The sequence below is a fragment of the Dreissena polymorpha genome, chromosome 12, assembly GCF_020536995.1.
Source record: "Dreissena polymorpha isolate Duluth1 chromosome 12, UMN_Dpol_1.0, whole genome shotgun sequence".
Classification (NCBI taxonomy): Eukaryota; Metazoa; Mollusca; class Bivalvia; order Myida; family Dreissenidae; genus Dreissena; species Dreissena polymorpha.
Window position 1 is genome coordinate 49,120,969 of NC_068366.1, and position 18,504 is coordinate 49,139,472.

At 33.1% G+C, this 18,504-nt stretch overlaps 1 protein-coding gene across 1 annotated transcript in view; it reads right to left on the minus strand.

Annotated features, from left to right (window-relative positions):
* Window positions 1-18,504, minus strand: part of LOC127852580 (E3 ubiquitin-protein ligase rnf213-alpha-like) — an 85,680-nt gene that overhangs the window by 42,658 nt on the left and 24,518 nt on the right. The window contains exons 19-36 of the mRNA XM_052386531.1: window positions 17,996-18,187; window positions 17,220-17,356; window positions 16,845-17,052; window positions 15,178-15,308; window positions 14,438-14,652; window positions 14,144-14,288; window positions 13,814-13,979; window positions 13,379-13,541; window positions 10,825-10,958; window positions 10,407-10,622; window positions 7,813-7,913; window positions 7,046-7,234; window positions 6,672-6,920; window positions 4,075-4,189; window positions 3,365-3,469; window positions 2,252-2,449; window positions 1,932-2,047; window positions 95-245 (exon numbers count right to left, since the gene is read on the minus strand). Coding sequence (XP_052242491.1) covers window positions 95-245; window positions 1,932-2,047; window positions 2,252-2,449; window positions 3,365-3,469; window positions 4,075-4,189; window positions 6,672-6,920; window positions 7,046-7,234; window positions 7,813-7,913; window positions 10,407-10,622; window positions 10,825-10,958; window positions 13,379-13,541; window positions 13,814-13,979; window positions 14,144-14,288; window positions 14,438-14,652; window positions 15,178-15,308; window positions 16,845-17,052; window positions 17,220-17,356; window positions 17,996-18,187 — 2,931 coding nt within the window. The remainder of the gene's footprint in view (window positions 1-94; window positions 246-1,931; window positions 2,048-2,251; window positions 2,450-3,364; window positions 3,470-4,074; window positions 4,190-6,671; window positions 6,921-7,045; window positions 7,235-7,812; window positions 7,914-10,406; window positions 10,623-10,824; window positions 10,959-13,378; window positions 13,542-13,813; window positions 13,980-14,143; window positions 14,289-14,437; window positions 14,653-15,177; window positions 15,309-16,844; window positions 17,053-17,219; window positions 17,357-17,995; window positions 18,188-18,504) is intronic.

Below are 18,504 nucleotides of genomic sequence, written 5' to 3' on the forward strand. Positions count from 1 at the left end.
CATTTCAAAACCCAAACAAGATTATTTTAAACTGTTCACATAAATATTAAAATAGTTATGCTGACGAGTATTTACTTGACTAGGTAACTTTTACCTCATCAACAGGGCCAAGAAACATGGCCATATGGACAAGAAGCCTGAGAATAGCACATGGCAGGGAGCCAAGATCTCTCTCGGGGTATATGGCTCGAACATCATCGACATTCGCTTCGCCAAGGATATGTCCTCGTTGCGTTGTGTCCAGACTGTACATGCACAAAACACAACACCAATAAACAATCATGTATTTATTTAATTATACCGATAAAAACATGACATTACATTCATATGCATTATCAGATTATGTATACCCTGTATATTTGACATTCCCTGGTAATGGTGTATCGTAAACAGCACCTCCAGTTTTCTCGCCACAAAATCGACATGTTCCGACTCTCGCAGCCCTTCCACACTTTAAACAGAATAAGGCAATACTTATTTAGATTAAACAACGTTAACAAATATTTAACTAAAATGTAACCGTTGTTACATAGAAAGCATGGTGAGCACACTTATGTAAATTTAATAATGATAAGTGATATTAGAGCTTCTATTTATGACAATTAAATAAAAGATTTTCAACCTTGACAACTACTGTTATTTGCTCTGATATGACTGGATCAATGAGATGCTTATAAAACTACCTTAAAAACACAGTTTTAATGTTTCAATAAGTTTTTCCAAGTGCAATATAAATTAACATGTTCGAATGTTGTTTTTTTACCTGAAGCATTCTAACATCAGAACAGTTTTATGAGTTTGAGAGAATTCCCTTTCGGCCTTATTTAATGTACGGCTAAAATAATCGCACGACTTTGTTACGAAATAAAAACTATAAATCTCTACTTAACACCGAAAGGTATTTGCAGTTGGAAATTCCGCTAAATATCAGGAAGTCTTTGCCAAGTTTAGGTACTCCGATCACAAATTGAATATTGAAGATGGTAGGCAGATGCATGTTGCATATAATTTGAGAATTTGTATTTTGTTTTTGTTTGAACGAGAATAATGTATTTATTATTGATTGTGAATAACATTTGTTGTTTTTTTCAATGCAGTAAATATGACGTTGTCCGTAGAGTATTTCTATATAACTGGTATACGGGTGGAAATATTGTACATGACTTTTATAATCTAATGAGCTAAACAGGTAATGACACCCTATTAAAATTATGTTTGTATGTGTATCATCTTTTGAACAAAATTTAATAAGCTGATATATTTTAAATGTAACATGAACACAATGGAATACATTGATATATTTTATAATTAAGATGATGTATTCGCAACTACAAACACGTGTTATCTTTTGTGACAATCACTGTGAAGTTTGGGCACACGGCCTTTATTTACTTATCAAACTGAGTTGAGTTGAGCTGAGTTAAAGTACTGACTTAAAATGAAACAGTTGTGAAGTGTATAAACATTTCAAGAAATTACCTTATAATTACTGATGTTATGCCCGTAATTCGTGTTTGGTATTGAATAATGGTATGTGTAATAGTGCAATATATCAATCATTGCACAATATTAAAAAAACACTTTTACTTAGAATTGAATAACTAAATATGTTATAAATAAATTGAAGTAAAAATATACATATTTAATGCGAGGGAATAACACAAGTTATATACAAGACAAACACGCAAAAAACGTTTACCAAACAAAGATTTAAAGCGATACAGATGATACCGTTAGAAAACCAAAAATGAAACAAGAATAACAGCAAGAGAACTTGAAACAACGCTTAATTAAAAAAGAAAAGTTACTTACGTCTTCAATTACATAAGGATGTCCGTTTGGACAACCTGAAAGAAACAGGAAATATCGAATTTGTGTAATGTATTAAATGTATCATGTAGATGTGAGCTGAGTCAATGTATTACAAATACCAAGCAAGGCTGTACGTACGATACAATGTTGGGTTTTCGTGTTCTCCACGACTTGCTGAAATAGCTTGCTGAATTTCCCCAAGGTCGTCTTGGGGCATTGTAGGGAACATCATGTTCTGAAAAAAGCATGAATTCACATATGTATTCTTATATGATGTCTTATTTCGTACGTTTTAAAGTTATTGTCTCCAAATTTGAATGACATGGCTTCATAAATTGTATTGTAGTTTCTGTTTGAAAGGTAAATACAGCCTAATTTCATAAATTATATATTGAACGTGTGTTCAATGGTGATACTAATAGAAAAGAACATATCATACGTGTATAATCGGATCCCCAGTTATCATTTTAATTAATGGGTCCAAAATGTTTCCCATTCGGTTTTTGTCAGCTGCAGACATGACGATCTTGAAATGCACCAATAAACAACGCAATCCTTGATTTGACAAATCTGTATCAGTAACCATTACAAGAAAGCCTGGTTGGAGTTTGTTATGAAGCATTTTGCCAAACAATTCCTGTGGATAAAAGTACATAATAACATTTTTAAAACATATCATAAACAAAATAATATTATGGATGCGTAAAAATCGCCTAGTAATTGTTAAGTATCATTTCGAAAAATTAACATAATCATTCGCTACTTAAAAAAGTCACATAAAAGACTAGAATGCAACCTTGTCTGCTACTGTTCTTTGCATAAGCTCGTTTAGTTTCTCCAATGACTGAAATAATAATTTAAGAACACCATATGTACGTTCATGTACAATAAGCAAGTATGCGCGTTCAAATGTGTGACACTATTAAGTTTATTCCAAACAATGTCGAATTACGCAATTTCACAATACATTACATACTATTGATACGTTGTGGCATGTATAGTAAGCTATTACAATGATCATAGTACATTCATCAACGATCTATTTAATGAGCAAAGTAGTTTTGGACAAATATAGCTGATGTTTCGTGCCCATCTTTAAATGACAGTTGCTCGTTAACAAGTGATAAATTCTGCATTCAAATGGCTATTCATTTAACTTCATTTAACTAATCAGTTAGTAATTTGAATTAGGCCGATATCAACTATCTTTCAGCTTACAAAAAACATCGGTCATTTAATGGGTTGCAATCATTTATCATTTTTAATTTGGGGTAAAAAATTCGCAATCATCATTTTGCATTATGCAAATACCAACTGCTTATTTGCAACAAATGTTGTTCATAATTTTTCATTCACAAATGCGCAATCAGTAAAAGGTATCGCACACTGTCTTTCCAGAAAAATGCATAATTGTTTTTATCAGTATGCTTTTCAATGCCTTGCTAGCTAGACCCAATACATGGAATACACGTTACTCATCTAGTTACATACACACTGGTACATAATATATGTTTTGTGTGGTTCAGTAAGAGTCACATATTTTATCAAATACCTCGGGTTTTCCACTCCATGTCTTCTGAATCATGCCGCATGTCACTTCTCTGTGAAATGCTAAAAGCAAGTATCGTTCGTAGTCCTCGTCTCGACCGCGTAGTTCCTTACATAACAATAACAATAACCATGTATCCGGTCATTTGTAATCAAATAATATGTATGACATGAAACACATGGACAACGCCTAAAAATTCAAATTATTCACGATTTCGATAATAGGCTTACAGAAAGATTACATACCTCCAATGTAGATTGCAATATCTTCACCTCTTCTCCAAGAGCCACTTTTGCTATAATTTCTCTCAAACGTATGTAATTATTACCGCATACAATATATCTATCAGGGATCTGTTCCTAAAATAGATTAATTCACCATTAATTTAATATTTAAATAAATGAATAAAAAATTACGATTATTAAATCAAAGTGTGTTATAATTTAATTTATATTAATATAGCATTACATAAAATAAAATAAAAATTGATTTATGCTATAAGACCATTGAACCGCAAGGTATGACTAGCCCCTTCTTTAAATAATTGCTCGATTTGAATATACTTTGTTTAGTGTATCTTACCATTATTTTTGGATCAGTGTAAAACAAACCACATTTTCATTATGAAACTGTAAAAAATGCGAATGACAGCATACCGTCAGCACGAATAACAACGTCTGTTTAATGTTAGGTATATCAGTAAGCAAAATTACCTCACGGTTTGTATCGTCAAACGCTATCCAGTTGACTATTGGATTTGGCGACTTTACGAGACTTTGGAACACATCCATGCCGTATCTTCGATATAGGAGTTTTACAAGATACACTCTGCAACGATATTTGTAAAATATCATATGTTTCAATCGATTACAGTATCGTGTTAAAATGTGATGTATTGAGAGATGTGTTGGTGAAGCATACACCGATATAGACGATTTAAAACACACTTGAAGCATTCTATACTACTGTCTGTGAGCAAATAGACATGTCATAGTACAATTGTTTTATGACTTCAAAAAGCGCTAAAACACATATAATACGGAAAGCTTTGATGCTGTCAAATTGTGTTCTAAATATAGACATATTATCTACTGTTTCCTAAAATGTATTTCTATAGCATTTATAAATTGCTTACTTTTCCCCATTTTCAGTTGGCTTTGATAATGTTCATTACATGCGTTTGTAAAATCTTAATAAATAGCGATAATTAGTTATTTACTATCACTTCTCATTCGTCTGAGCCCCGAATTTATATAAATTAACGTTTTTTAGGCTATCAACATAATCTAGTAAGTCATCCTTTAATAACAATGAAAATGAACTAACGGGTGTAAAGGTCAAGCATCCATATGATATGCTCCTGTGAAACAATGACATCATCAATAGAATGTTCGATCAGTTTACAAAAGCCATACCAAAACTACGACTTACTTTGGCCACCTTGACGCTTTCTGTTCGCACAGTTCTTGTGCGGACGTTAAACGTATGTGCTCTTCATTTGACAATGATTGCATATTGGCATTATTCTTTGCAAGCTTCACAAGACATGGTACTGTGAAGGACAGAAGTGATCGTATACGTGCGATTGTTATCAACAGTTCCACCACATTAGACTCTTCGTGTAAAACTGCCAATGCGTTTTCCGTTGTTTGTCTTATATGTCCAGCCGTAGAACTTTGCGCAAGCGTGTGGCAAATGGTATCCTTTAAATAGAAAACATTAGTTATATATACTAATTTATCACATGCCATGCCCTGTTTCTCATGTAATATAACCATGACGAATATTTTTATCTTACACATGTGTAATATACTTTTTAAGCATTTTCATTGGCTTATTTTCGTTCGATTGACCAATCGCATTTTGTTATTTTGCTGAAATGACGTTGCAACGTCAAACGACGTCACGAAATGTAAACAACATTCGGGATTTATCATTATGTTTGCGTACATATTTATTTGATTTGCTCATTTAAAAGCATATGATAAAAAAGATCTGACACTCGTTGTCATATCATACCATATTTTAGTAAACTCGTCCAGGAAATTCGTTAGTAAACTCGCCAAAAGCTCGCTTACTAACACAATTCCTGAACTCGTTTAATAAAATATGGTTTGATATGACAGCTCGTGCCAAATACTATATATATCATATAGTTTAATATAATAAAACATGTAGCTAAACACAAACATTTGCAACCCAATAAGAATTAGTCTGCCGTATTTGCCTTGCACGTTCGGTCGAGCTCAAAAGGATAAAATATTAATGAAATATCGAGCTCTGATAATGTTCCCGCATATATAACAGGGATGAGAACGTAAAATGTGCATACAATAAATTTGTGTTTTAATATATAAAAAACATAAAGTGATACTTGTTTGTTAGTCTTGACCTCATAATATGAGCTTTACCATATAGATCTTGATGTGTTTGACCTGTGTTTTGCGACTATTACCATTTCTATCGAGGTATTTAAAACTCATTCAGTACTAGGAAATATTTAAATCCATATTGTTTAACATTTGACCGTCATCTTTGTCATCGACGTATGGTATACTACAATGGTTCATCATTAATATTAATGAACAATAGTTTTATATTTTTATTTAAAATCAATGCAATAAACTACACAGGAGTGCCAACAAATTAAAGTGCCGTTGAAAAATAATCATTTATTAAATAGGAGTTACCGCTCTCAACCTCGAGAAAAATGATATCTCCACTATGCAGCATCACGAAAAGGTCTTGATATAAGGTATCTACGTATGAAGTCATATGACTATAGTTCAATTAACTCTCGAGTAATTGAAAGCAAACCGCTTTCCTATTTTGTTAACGGTGACCAAATCCAAATCATATGCAAATGAGGTCGTAATATAAGGCATCTTCTTGAGAAGTTTTATTTGAATAAAACCTGTTTTCGATTATTTCGTACGGTTACCTAAACGGTAAAACTATCCACAACGTATTCGATTCCTAGTCAGGTCTCGATAAAAGGTATTTTGTATGTAAGAAGTAACATTTATTTATTTAATTTGTTCACCAGTAATGGAGCGATACATTTCTAAATCTAACTTAAAATAATTAAATGAGTAACTTACTTCATAACACTGTATGATCAACATATTCATTTCAGTCTTCGTATCTCCACCTGTGTCCGTTGGTAACATAGTTTTTGCTATGAGCTGTCTTAAAAACGTTGACACAAGATGTTCTTCGCTATACAAAAAACAACAACACGGTTTTAACTGTTAGCCGCTATCTTAATCACATTTAAGTTCCAATGCGTTTGTTTAAATAAAAGTATTACCTTGTTTTCAATATAAGTTGCAGCAAGAATGATCTGAATACCGGATTGGGATCTATTCCTGTGTCAAACAAACTCAAATTCTTGGTGAAAATTTTCCCAGACATTGAAGTACATGTTACATAACCAAGGAGTATTTCAAGAACTTCTTCTGACGGCGGTGTGTCATCCGCAAAGCAAAGTTTTGCAACAATTTCCAGAAAGAAGGTATTGCAACGCTTTTGATAATTCTCCAGCTTTTCGTTCCCGATTCTGAATCATATAAAACCACGAAACTTAATGAATTATTTATGCAAAATTCGAGTATTGATTTACAATTTAAAAACAAAATGTATTTCATGTTTTCATTGGTGAGCTATAAATGTTATAAGATTTACTTTCTGTCCTTATCCTCCACAGGTTCCCAATCGTTTGAAAACGGTTCATCACAGTTTGGACATTGGTGTTCTTTTAGCGCTTTCATTTCGGTGCAGCATGTGTGACATAAGATGTCTTTATTAGAACATGGTACAGTTATGGGTGGACTTTTTAACACATGTTCACAACGACAACATTTCGCTTCCGAACTACAATGTAAATGAATGCAATTATCATTCGCATCAATAATTAATGTTTTTAAAGTTGAAATATTGTTTAATATATAATTATTATACATTATTACTGAAAATACTACTACTAAACATAATTCCGAATATATCCACTCTAAAAAAGTATTGGACGCTTCGGCCGCTTGACGCAATAGGCAAATGGATGTGTTGTTAACACCGACCTCAAAACTATTATGTTAGAATCTTCACGAGTTCTTGCGTATGAACAGGTCAGATCATCAATCAGATGGTGAATGTGACTTAACCACAACGCGATTCAACTTGCTTATCTTTGGCATAGCATATGATTAATGTGTGTGTGCGTGTGCGCGCATGTGTGTGTGTGTGAGCAAGAATGTGTGTTGGTGTGTCTTTAAGAGTGTACGTCCGCACGAGCGCGCGTTTACGTATGTGCATTCAGTTGCACACCGACAATTCGAATTCGTTGAGACCGTTGTAAGCTATAATGATGCGGTAACGGTGCAACATAATAACGGTTAATTGTGAGAATGCATATGAAGTAACACAATGAATTTACGAATTCATACTATACATACCCATTACTTTCCTTCACAGCGGTCTTGTTGCACGTTTGTAAGAATTTTTCCACTGCCGAAAACGCCTTTTTTTCTTTCATATTGACGTCATCTTTAAGCAACTGAAGTTTCATTTACTAACTTAATACTGTATATTGACACATTTATAAAACCCATATCGTCTCTTAACATGCATTGAAACGATATAAAAACGACTATAGTATTTTACTACAATCAATATATGAAATGCGATGGCTATAAAACGATCGCCTGAGTTAATGTAATACAACACTTGTCGAAGATTTGACCTCGTTACCTAGTTGTTCACTTCAAATTACACAGTTTTTAGTTTGGAATAGCGATACAATATATGACATAAAACTCTGCAATAACAGTACAGTCATACGTATTCAAATTGCTATGAGGTTTTGCTTTGACCTTGTCAACTAGTTTTCGAAAAAAGCTAACCAAAATTCGCACGTGACCTATATATAGTAAATTAAAGGCAGTGAATAACTTTTATCACGATTTTTTCACGACATCAACATAACATCTGTGGCTTTTGGATTATTTAAAAGATTTATCAAAGAAGACCAGGTGACCCAGTTTTAAAACCAATTGACCGATTTTCAAAATCGGTCTAAATATATATGATTTTATTTAATCTAGGTTGAGTCAAAAATGATGCATGCAAAGTGTTCATCGTGTTTATCTTTTACAAAGTGAACTGGTGTTTAGCCTCACTTGTTCCAACATTCCGTCAATTTAGGACATGGCCAACATAAACATTATGACCTAGTTTTATCTAATTCAATCATAAACGTGATCATTATCAAATAAACATTTATCAAAATAACATTTTGGGATAGTTTTATCAGGATTGAGTCATAAATATTGCTTCTTAAATGAACACAATTATAAACAAAAAACGGGGAAAAAAGGGGTTATAAGCTAAAAGTTGACAACGCACACCGCACGACCCACGACGCCGGGCACATACTATATGATCAAAACAGATCAGCCTAAGCAATTCCTGCTAAGGAAAGTTTACATTGGTGGGTGAACAAGTTATTTTCAAACTAAAGCTTGAGACATATGCATAATATCACCGAGTTGAATGCTTATAATATAATATATTATCATGAAATATACAAACGATGCGGTTGAAGAACTGATAATGCCTCTAGGATGACATACTTTTACTCGTTTGTTTTTGTAATAAATGAGGCAATATACAAGTTGTATTATCAAATTAAAATACTATATTATAGTCTATTCTAATTTGCTATGTTATCGAAATTTCCAATAATAATTACCGCCCAAAGAGGACGACAGTGCTTGATAGTAATATTTCTCTCGTCCTCCTGCGTGCACACATTCTCTAGAAACAATTTCAGTACCGTGACCCGGCTCCACATCGACCTGACATAAAAAGGTAAATATTAAGTAAAATTAGCAAAAATATGATGTGACAAGTTTTTTTCTCATTGAAATGGTTGTTTAGGTATGTGCATGCACTTGTATGCAAGTCACACTCAGCAGTATATTGTACAATTATCTGGAATAAAAATATAAAACTCTAGCGAACGTTAAAACCATGTATGACATGTCTATTTATAAATTATGTGGTCAACGGAATTTTCGAAGATAAACATATTCACGAATTTGCGATTTTTAACGCGGTTGGTCTTAATTTTGAAGGAACATAATTAACTTCTTTTTAATAGTTGGCCATATAATAAGTTGTGGTATTCAACGGGCGAATAGTACATGCTAAGCGTGAATCTTACTTAACATTATAAACCCTGTAGACAGGCTAAGCTCGAATTAATATAATATGGCTGACTGAACAGTAACTGAATATTATTCGAAAGTGAAGTGTTTTGGATTTACTTCAGTCGTTTTACCGAACGTATCATTGAACAAAATTTTGATAACAACGAAATATACAATAATAAGATATTGATTGACTCAATGAAACTCACCAGCCTTCGGATACATATACATGTGCACAAGCATGTTTTCAAAACGTAACTGATGTTGAGGGTTTACTTTGCATTGAATTAGTACATAACAGTTGTTCATGTGAATTGTGTTTATTATATGACTGTTGTTCTACATTTATTTTATACATACCTTATTTGATTAACGGCGTCATTTCCGCATTGCGCAATATCTTCTCCGTTAAGAATAGTTTCTACAACAGGGCGGTATTTGTAAACCTTACCCAACCATAGACGTTGTGAGCCATTAGTTGTCAAGTCTTGTGGACTTGGATTCAAATCTTCAATTAAGAAGCACAGCGCTGAAAATATCTAAACAAGATCACAACATCAGTCCGTCAGATGTAGTATAATATTACTGATACGGTTAACATTAGTAAACATACCACGTACAAGTTTAAGTGGCTCACCTTAACCAAATATGTTTGTTTACAGTTTGCACACACGCATGAACACATTCTTCATATTTGATTTTGAATTGATATAAATTATTAACCTGTGTGGGGTTCAGAAACTAAAGCTAAACGTATGTTTTTTAATAAATCAAAAATACATTAATTACCTACAATATCATCGTCTTTGATGACGTTAAACAAAAAGATACAAACTTACAATTGCGTCGTCTTTGAAATTTTGTTTTTGACGTTCTTTCTCTAACTTTTCACTACAACCTGGCCAGATCTGATTTATGCGTCGAAAGTCTGTGAGTTGAATTGATAAGTTTTCGTACGCAAGACGGACACAAACAATGTGCCGAATCAGATCAAGTGTTCCATCTTTTTCAGCACAAAAACTAATCGTTGTCAGCAAAACCTCACGGCACACAATCTGTAAATATAACATAATTCATAACATGGACGTTATGTTCAATACAAAGTAAAAATGTTTAAATAGAAATAATGTTTAATACGAGAACGTACGATAGACATTACATGCAAACCGTTAATTTACACATATTTACTTGTAATTCTGTTTCATTATCTGTGTTGTACACTGTTTGTACAAAATCATGAATGTACTCATGTAGTACGTCATGGAGTGTTGGATTACAACTGTCGGTATCGTGCTCAGAGCTGACATTCAGTTTGGCATTCAATTTCGAAAGAACGTTGCCGATTGGTCCATGACTCAGCCCTGTTGAGAACTTATCAATACGATCCTTTCCTGTGTGATGAAAATGTTCAACATGTCACAATATGTGGCCTTATGTTTTGTTATAGCTATAATCTACGTTTTAATTAGGTAACACATTAATTATTTGACCTCTCTGTCCGTTTAATAATGCCACTAATCGGTAGAACCGAATGATGCCGAAAATGAACGGTTAACGAGGAAAATCAGTATATTATTGTATATTTTCCGTGACGTAACTACGTCATAATGCACAGTGTGAATAATTATATTTATATAGAAGATATAAAATGAAATAACACTAGATTTATCGGATCACCCAACGTGCATTCTTCCGGAAAGAGTGAGTTTGTTAGTATTTTATTTAAGGATTATTTTTGTAGATCCAGTATTTTTGTTTTGGGAATATTTCCGGTTAAGCAACATTAATGACATAATTACTTTCATTCTGGCAACAAATGCGATAGTCTCAAAAGTATCAAATCAACACAGAGAAGCGATTTAAATATAAGACTTCGATTCTTACCGACCGTAATTATGCTTCATGAAATTTATGTGAGGATAGGGATTGTTCAAGTTCAAGTAGACGTTGGTTAAATTAGGCTAAGGAAATCATTTCACTGAATTGTGATGTTTGTGTTTCGTTTAACAACTTACAGTCGTTTAAGTATTATGAACAAGAGCTTGTACCACTAACGTTGCAAATAAGCATAATAAAATACCCACTGTTTGTGTTGAACACGACTGTCTGTGCTGGTAAGTACTTTTTACTTGTGATATGTGTTGATGACGTAAAACACTTGCAATAATGCAAATACATTACTCTTAATATTTTGCAATAACTTGTTGCTTAAGAAATGCGTGTAAACCTTTTTTTTTCAATTGAACAGTAAGTAGGTATCTGATATGCAATTCCAAGTATCCTAAATTAGCAGAGCTTGGCACGGGAACGCTTTGATCAGACTTGAGAGGCCGTTACCATTTTCATCTTACCATTTATATATTGCTTGCATTTCCCGTTATCTACCAGATAATATAACACGCGGGAAAGGCGTATTATATGTGTTTTCTTGTCTTATTTTAGATTTATCTGAAGACAGCAGAACAATTTAAGATATATACTATAATCATGATATTATAATACGAAAAAATATTTTGAGTGTGATTAGTACTAGTTTATTACAGATTCAAATAAATAATCTTTGTCGAAATAGTGGACACATTTAGTGGTCGTTTATTTATAAATGCAGCTAGCTATAACAAACTATCAACACTCAAATTCATTAAATCTTATAGTCGTTCGTGTTGTGTTTAATGCAGTATTATTGAAACTCCCAAAACAATATAAGCCAAGTTATTCTCGTAACAATCAGTAAGAAATACAAAATAATGGAAATACATTAGAAACGCCTTACTTCGGTCGAAGTATGAAGCATTGGGATTTAAACCGGCTATATTCTTATCGTTTTTAAGGCTAATTGTCACCCGCAAGGTTTAAAAGTTAAAAAGATTGATGTTTGCAATCCTTCATTGTACACTAGCCTTACAGTTACCTTCGACTTTGTACCCTTGATTTTCGTACCAATGATTATTACATAAATATGGTTAGTTCAGTAAGATGACTCACTAAATCAACTAGAACTGCAGACATGAGTAGCATTCACCACCCAGTTTCATATTGACATGGAGTTCATAAAGTGGTCAAAATGTTTAGGTAAACATTCATGCTTATTTCTTCAAATATTTTCCAAACATGCATAACATGAACTTGAAATTGATTGTTAGTATTTGCCGGGACTTAAATAAAGGAAAAACTGAGAAACAAACAAAGATTGGCCAGATAAGACTCTTGTAAATTTGATCTCAAACAAATTATGGTCTACATAAAGGACGACATTGTCAGAAACAATCTTGTGGTAATCATTTCTTATTTCGTTGTATTTTAGTATCATGTATATTTCTTCTAATAAATAAAAATGAATTTACATCCACGGTTTAAGATATTTAACACCAATCATAGGAGGTGGAATTTTTTAATTGTTATACATTGCTCATGTTCAGATGTCTGAATCTGAGAAATGAGAGTAAAAATGTCCCAATGTCATTTTCCACTTGATGATACTTTTTTTATATTAAACACATGCAATACACGGTTTAAAACATGTTGATTTGAGTAATATCTATCTTACACCTACAACATATGTACAGAAGTACCGGAGCCTTACTGGATTTTTTTTAATCAAAATATAGGATATAAATACTTAAAAGGGATTTCTGTAAAATGGCAATAGTTAAAATAATGTTAAGAAAAGTTATAGATTGTTATGCATACACAATACTTTTAAAGAGTATATTAATACTTACTTGCAATTGATGTTTACCTGAAAAATGCCTAATTGCGATTGATATATAATAAACAGGTTAATCTAAAACACAATCTTTATAGACATTACCATCCGCGTCGGAGACAAGGTTCCTACACAGCTCGTCAAGAGTCTCAATTATAACCCACGAAAATGGAAAACGGGGTTGAAATGGGTGTTCTTGGAATCCTGTACTTGACACAATCATTTCTTTGAACTCGCACTTATGTTTTGGTGATTGCAAGGCCGAATACTACAAACAAAGAAAAAAAGGTCACATTACCTCTTCCATAATGACATGCGAATATGTATATGAAAGTGTAGTATTTACTCGGTTATGTTTTCTAACTTTCATGTTTTATTTCCTGTTTCAATTAAAAACGTGTTATTGTAAAAACATTTAATATACCAACAGTTTCAATCTATTTAGCGTATTTGATATTTCGTAACGACTAACCATTTCTTATATAAATGAAAATGTATACCAACATATTTAAGTTATTTACTGATATTTATAGCAAATACCTTCAACTCAAAAATACCCTCTGTGGTAAGACATTGATGGAAAAAGGTGCGTTTCCACTGAACATCGCAAACCATAAGGTCGAGGTTGCCATTGGTATCCAAGAACGCACATACGCCAGCTAATAATTGCTTCACCTTAGCAACAATTGTATTATAACACGATCTCCTGAAAAGTATACAATGCCATATTTTCGTAATAAAATATGTTTTACTGTAAATATTATACAAATGAATATGTCACTGAAAGTTAGACATTTTTTACATGCAACTATAATTGTACAATGGATTTTCACTTTCATAATGATATCTAAATAGTAATCCGACAACAACCGAAAAGTTCCGTTCTTGTTGATGTTTTCTGTGGCAGCCGCCTCTTTGGTCATCCATTGTTTTGCAAGATACCCGCTTCCCTTTTCCTTCTCAATAAGTAATTTTCCAAGCAAACTGATGACACCGATTACAAACGCATCGCTTCCTGAGATAATTAAACATACATTTTTGGATTCTTTATATTATCCAGAACAGTTACAAATTGTATGCAGTTTTAATGATTTGGATAGATTAAAAAAAAATATCAATAATCAAACACGGCATTGCATGAAAACGTACAAATAAACGATCTACCTGTCTCATCTTTATTGTCACGTAAAGAGCTCAACACAATATCCACTCTTCTTGTTTCTCGGTTTGGAAATTTATCCTTATCCTTTACCATGGACAATGCCGGTTGCACACATAGCATAATAATCCCCTTAAGGTTTGTTTTATCAACTGTTTTTGCCGTATCGATTCCTAAGTCATCGTGTTCAGCCTCCAATTTTTCTGGGTCCTCCCAAGATCTGTGCGTAATTAAACATGGTAATCAAAGCGGCAAGTATATTGAATTAAAATAAATATAACGACTTTTTATCATTATACAGACGTGCTTATAAAAAAGGTATATTCATTTGATACGTGAATTTGTAATGGATCATTGCTAATACATTATTTATACTTATAAATGTAGCCGAAATCAGACGATCATTTACCTCATACTAGTGCAAACACCATTAAATTTTGCATTAACTTAAATTTAACTAACATTACCAGACGTGTGTTACTTTTTTACCAAGCAAACCAGATATCAACGCGATTTTAATCGTTTTGCAATCAATTGCTGTTTTCATCCTACTTATATACTATGTGCAATCTAGAAGATGAGCACACAATATACAAATCATGGCCGAATTGTAAAACAATCCGAACAGTATGTTTCTTCTTAATCTGTCTCAGCCAGTGTGCTACTATCTACACTGTATTGTATTTTCTTAAAACAAATTATTAGCAAAGAAATTATATAACGACATGCTTCTCAAGTGTCATACCCTATTGTCTGATGTTGCAGAAATCCCTTGAATAATTCGCCAAGACCTTTGTCGTACATATCTTCGATCCGAGGCAGCCCTTTATCTTCTTCATACAAATCGTCTATATGAACCGATTGCCATACTCCACACTATTATAAAAATACATATGATCAAAGCACAATGTTTTGACACCACTCACTCTTGCGCAAAGAGGTAAAATCATCTGTGCGTTTCCCCTATGAAACATCATCATATGACATTGCTGGTCTGAACCTTAATGGTGTGGATTTATTAAAAAAATACCAGTTAGGTTTCAACTTCATTCAATATCTGACGAAACATAGCAGTACTATTGCTAATATAGTCATCAAACGCTCACCTAATTGTATAGCACTATACTGGCATACATGTTATATCATGTTAGACAATGTTAGACTATGTTTTGCAGCTTACAACTAATGTTACTGATTAGCAATGATAATATCCCCCACAGGGCTACATAACAGTTTGCACAATCTCGGTAGCGGTCCATCCATAATTATTCATGTCCAATGCTAAAGCTTGCAAGTGTGAACTATTTATTTTCATTGGTTGTCATGACAACAAAAGTTCAGCACAACAATATTAGAAACACCTGAACACAAGAATATTTTTGCATATGTTTGGCCGAGCTCGTGGCTTTGTTGTATCAGAGATATAGACTTCCAGAAGTATTTCTAAATATAAAAATATAAGTTTATATAAATCATGGAACCACTGTGTGATCAGTGTTAACCTGAGTTGTCCGGTTTAAAAACACTTTAAGGCTACAATTTATGTCACATGCATATGTATTATTCTGAGTCTGTATATTTCCAATGAGATGGTTTTTCAAGTCGTTTTACAATGAAGTATATATAAACTATGTGACCTCTCTTGTTGTGATGATTTTGATCCAATGGTAATTATTTTCAAAGCTGACAGATAATCAATATATGATGTACCATTCCACATATTACACACCTGAGCCGTTTGAATAAAAAGTCGATTTAACATATTTGCCGTTTTACAATGAAGTATATATAAACTATGTGACCTCCCTTGGTGTAATGATTTTGATCCAATGGGAATTATTTTCAAAACTGACAGATAATCAATGTATGATGTACCATTCCACATATTACACACCTGAGCCGTTTGAATAAAAAGCCGATTTAATATATTTGCCGTTTTATAATGAATTATATATAAACTATGTGACCTCCCTTGTTGTGATGATTTTGACCCAATGGGAATTATTTTCAAAACTGACAGATGATCAATATATGATGTACCATTCCCCATATTACACACCTGAGCCGTGTGAATAAAAAGCCGATTTAACATATTTGCCAAATTAGGTCTATATTTAAATGTGATCTCAATGACATTGTCAGTTTTTAATTTGACACACTTTTTTCATGAGCATTGTCATGTATTAAATGGCCTTGTGGTGACGGTTTCAAAAGCAAATATATATATTCGCTAATGAAGTATGAATTAAGTATGATTTAATACACAGCTAACTGGAAATGATTACACATGGCTCATTTGAAGTTTCGGGAAAATCTGTCAATCGGTTCAGAAGGAGATTCCGTTGGAAGTGAAATGTTGATGACGGATTTATATGTTATGTAACACGATTGAAATCAGTAAAATTGTCAAACCTGGAACCCACTGAAGCAGCCTCCAGCCTGTCTTGGAAGCTGCACAATAAACACGATGTGTTTCGGCATCTTCAGTTTAAACCTGATCTTTTCTAACTCATCCATCACACAGTACCTCGCACAGGCTATCAAATTAGTGTTTTTATCGCCTGAATCACACTGGATTACAAGAAGACTGTGTAGGTTCTCAGTGGAAACAAAGTGCTGACTAAAACAAAGAACACAAAATAACTCTTTGAAACATAGTGTGTACACAACTTTCATCATGAGTATTATCTGTCTGATTTCAAGTCGATGTGCACGTGTTTGTAAATATTTATGGATATCATAACTAAATACCGCTTCTTAAATATTCTCTATATATGAGCTACTTACTTGACGCGGTTACTGAATTGTTGTTCTGTATCAAAAGCTGACAAGGAAAGAATTTCCACCCGTTGCAGTGACTCAACTTCCTTTGTGATTGCTTTTTCGTGATGATTCACCGCCAATAACTTTGAATGGCATGTGATCTGAAAAGCATTACACAACACAACCAGTCAAAATAAATGGTCTTGTTCCGGTCGGCAATGATTTAACGAGTGCATTCAAAAGACGTACTTAATCTAATATGCCCGAGATGGCATGTTAAAAGAAAATGCAGACATCATTGCATTGTTATTAAATTTGGATTATTACTACTTTAAATTTGTTGGTATTAAAATGTAATGCGACGAAGTGGCTTTTCGTTATATATCGCAAATGGTGGCATAGGGACCAACAAAACGACAGGAGTAATGATGTTCATGACGACAAAGATATAGTAAGAACAACTCCAATCCTGACACGTAGGCTGGTACTTACAATACCATACTGTTTTTGTCTGTTTCGGATGACCCTATGCACTGAACAGGGAAGATTTTCATACACTGAACAGTGTAATCGTTTGCGCTATAATAATTCACCCCAAAAGGGATGTCACCAGTGTTTTGAGGGTATTTTCTTAAATCAGAAACTCAAATATCATGATGTTTCAATTAAGGTGTAGAGGCGGGAAATGTATCCAAAATTCCATTGTTATTGAATTAGACCAAAACATGGGTAAGACATATACGACAACAACATTCATAAATCGCACACAAATAATCCTATGAAACTAGTGCTTATATTACCTGTGCAAATAATTGAGGGCACTTCATATTTGCTAGCATGTAGTTGAGGTATTCTATGACACTAGCGTGCGCCTGTTCTTTGTTATAACATTTACAGACGTTTTCTCGCTCTGTTGTTTCTAGCTTGTTTTCTCTATAAAGAGCTTCGGGTGTGGCACTCCAAAGTAATACTCGTTTTGCCTCTTCCAGTATCTAAATGAAATGTGTGGAAATGTACAGATAAATATGGTCGATTATTTTATGAAAGGTGTATTGATTCATTTTCCAATAATTTAAGATGTAAAATATATATAAGTTGATGGGTAAAGTAAAATTTTCATTTATAAGAGAAAGGTGTCTATAGTGGCCGAATAAGTATTACCATTCGATGATGCACGATTTACTTTTCCGTAAACATGCATTTAATTCATTTTAATATACGGAACACGCCAATTGTTTAGTAAGAAACTAACAAAGTGAACGTTAAGATTGAATATAAGAATCAGGCATTAGTCAAAATATATTTGGTT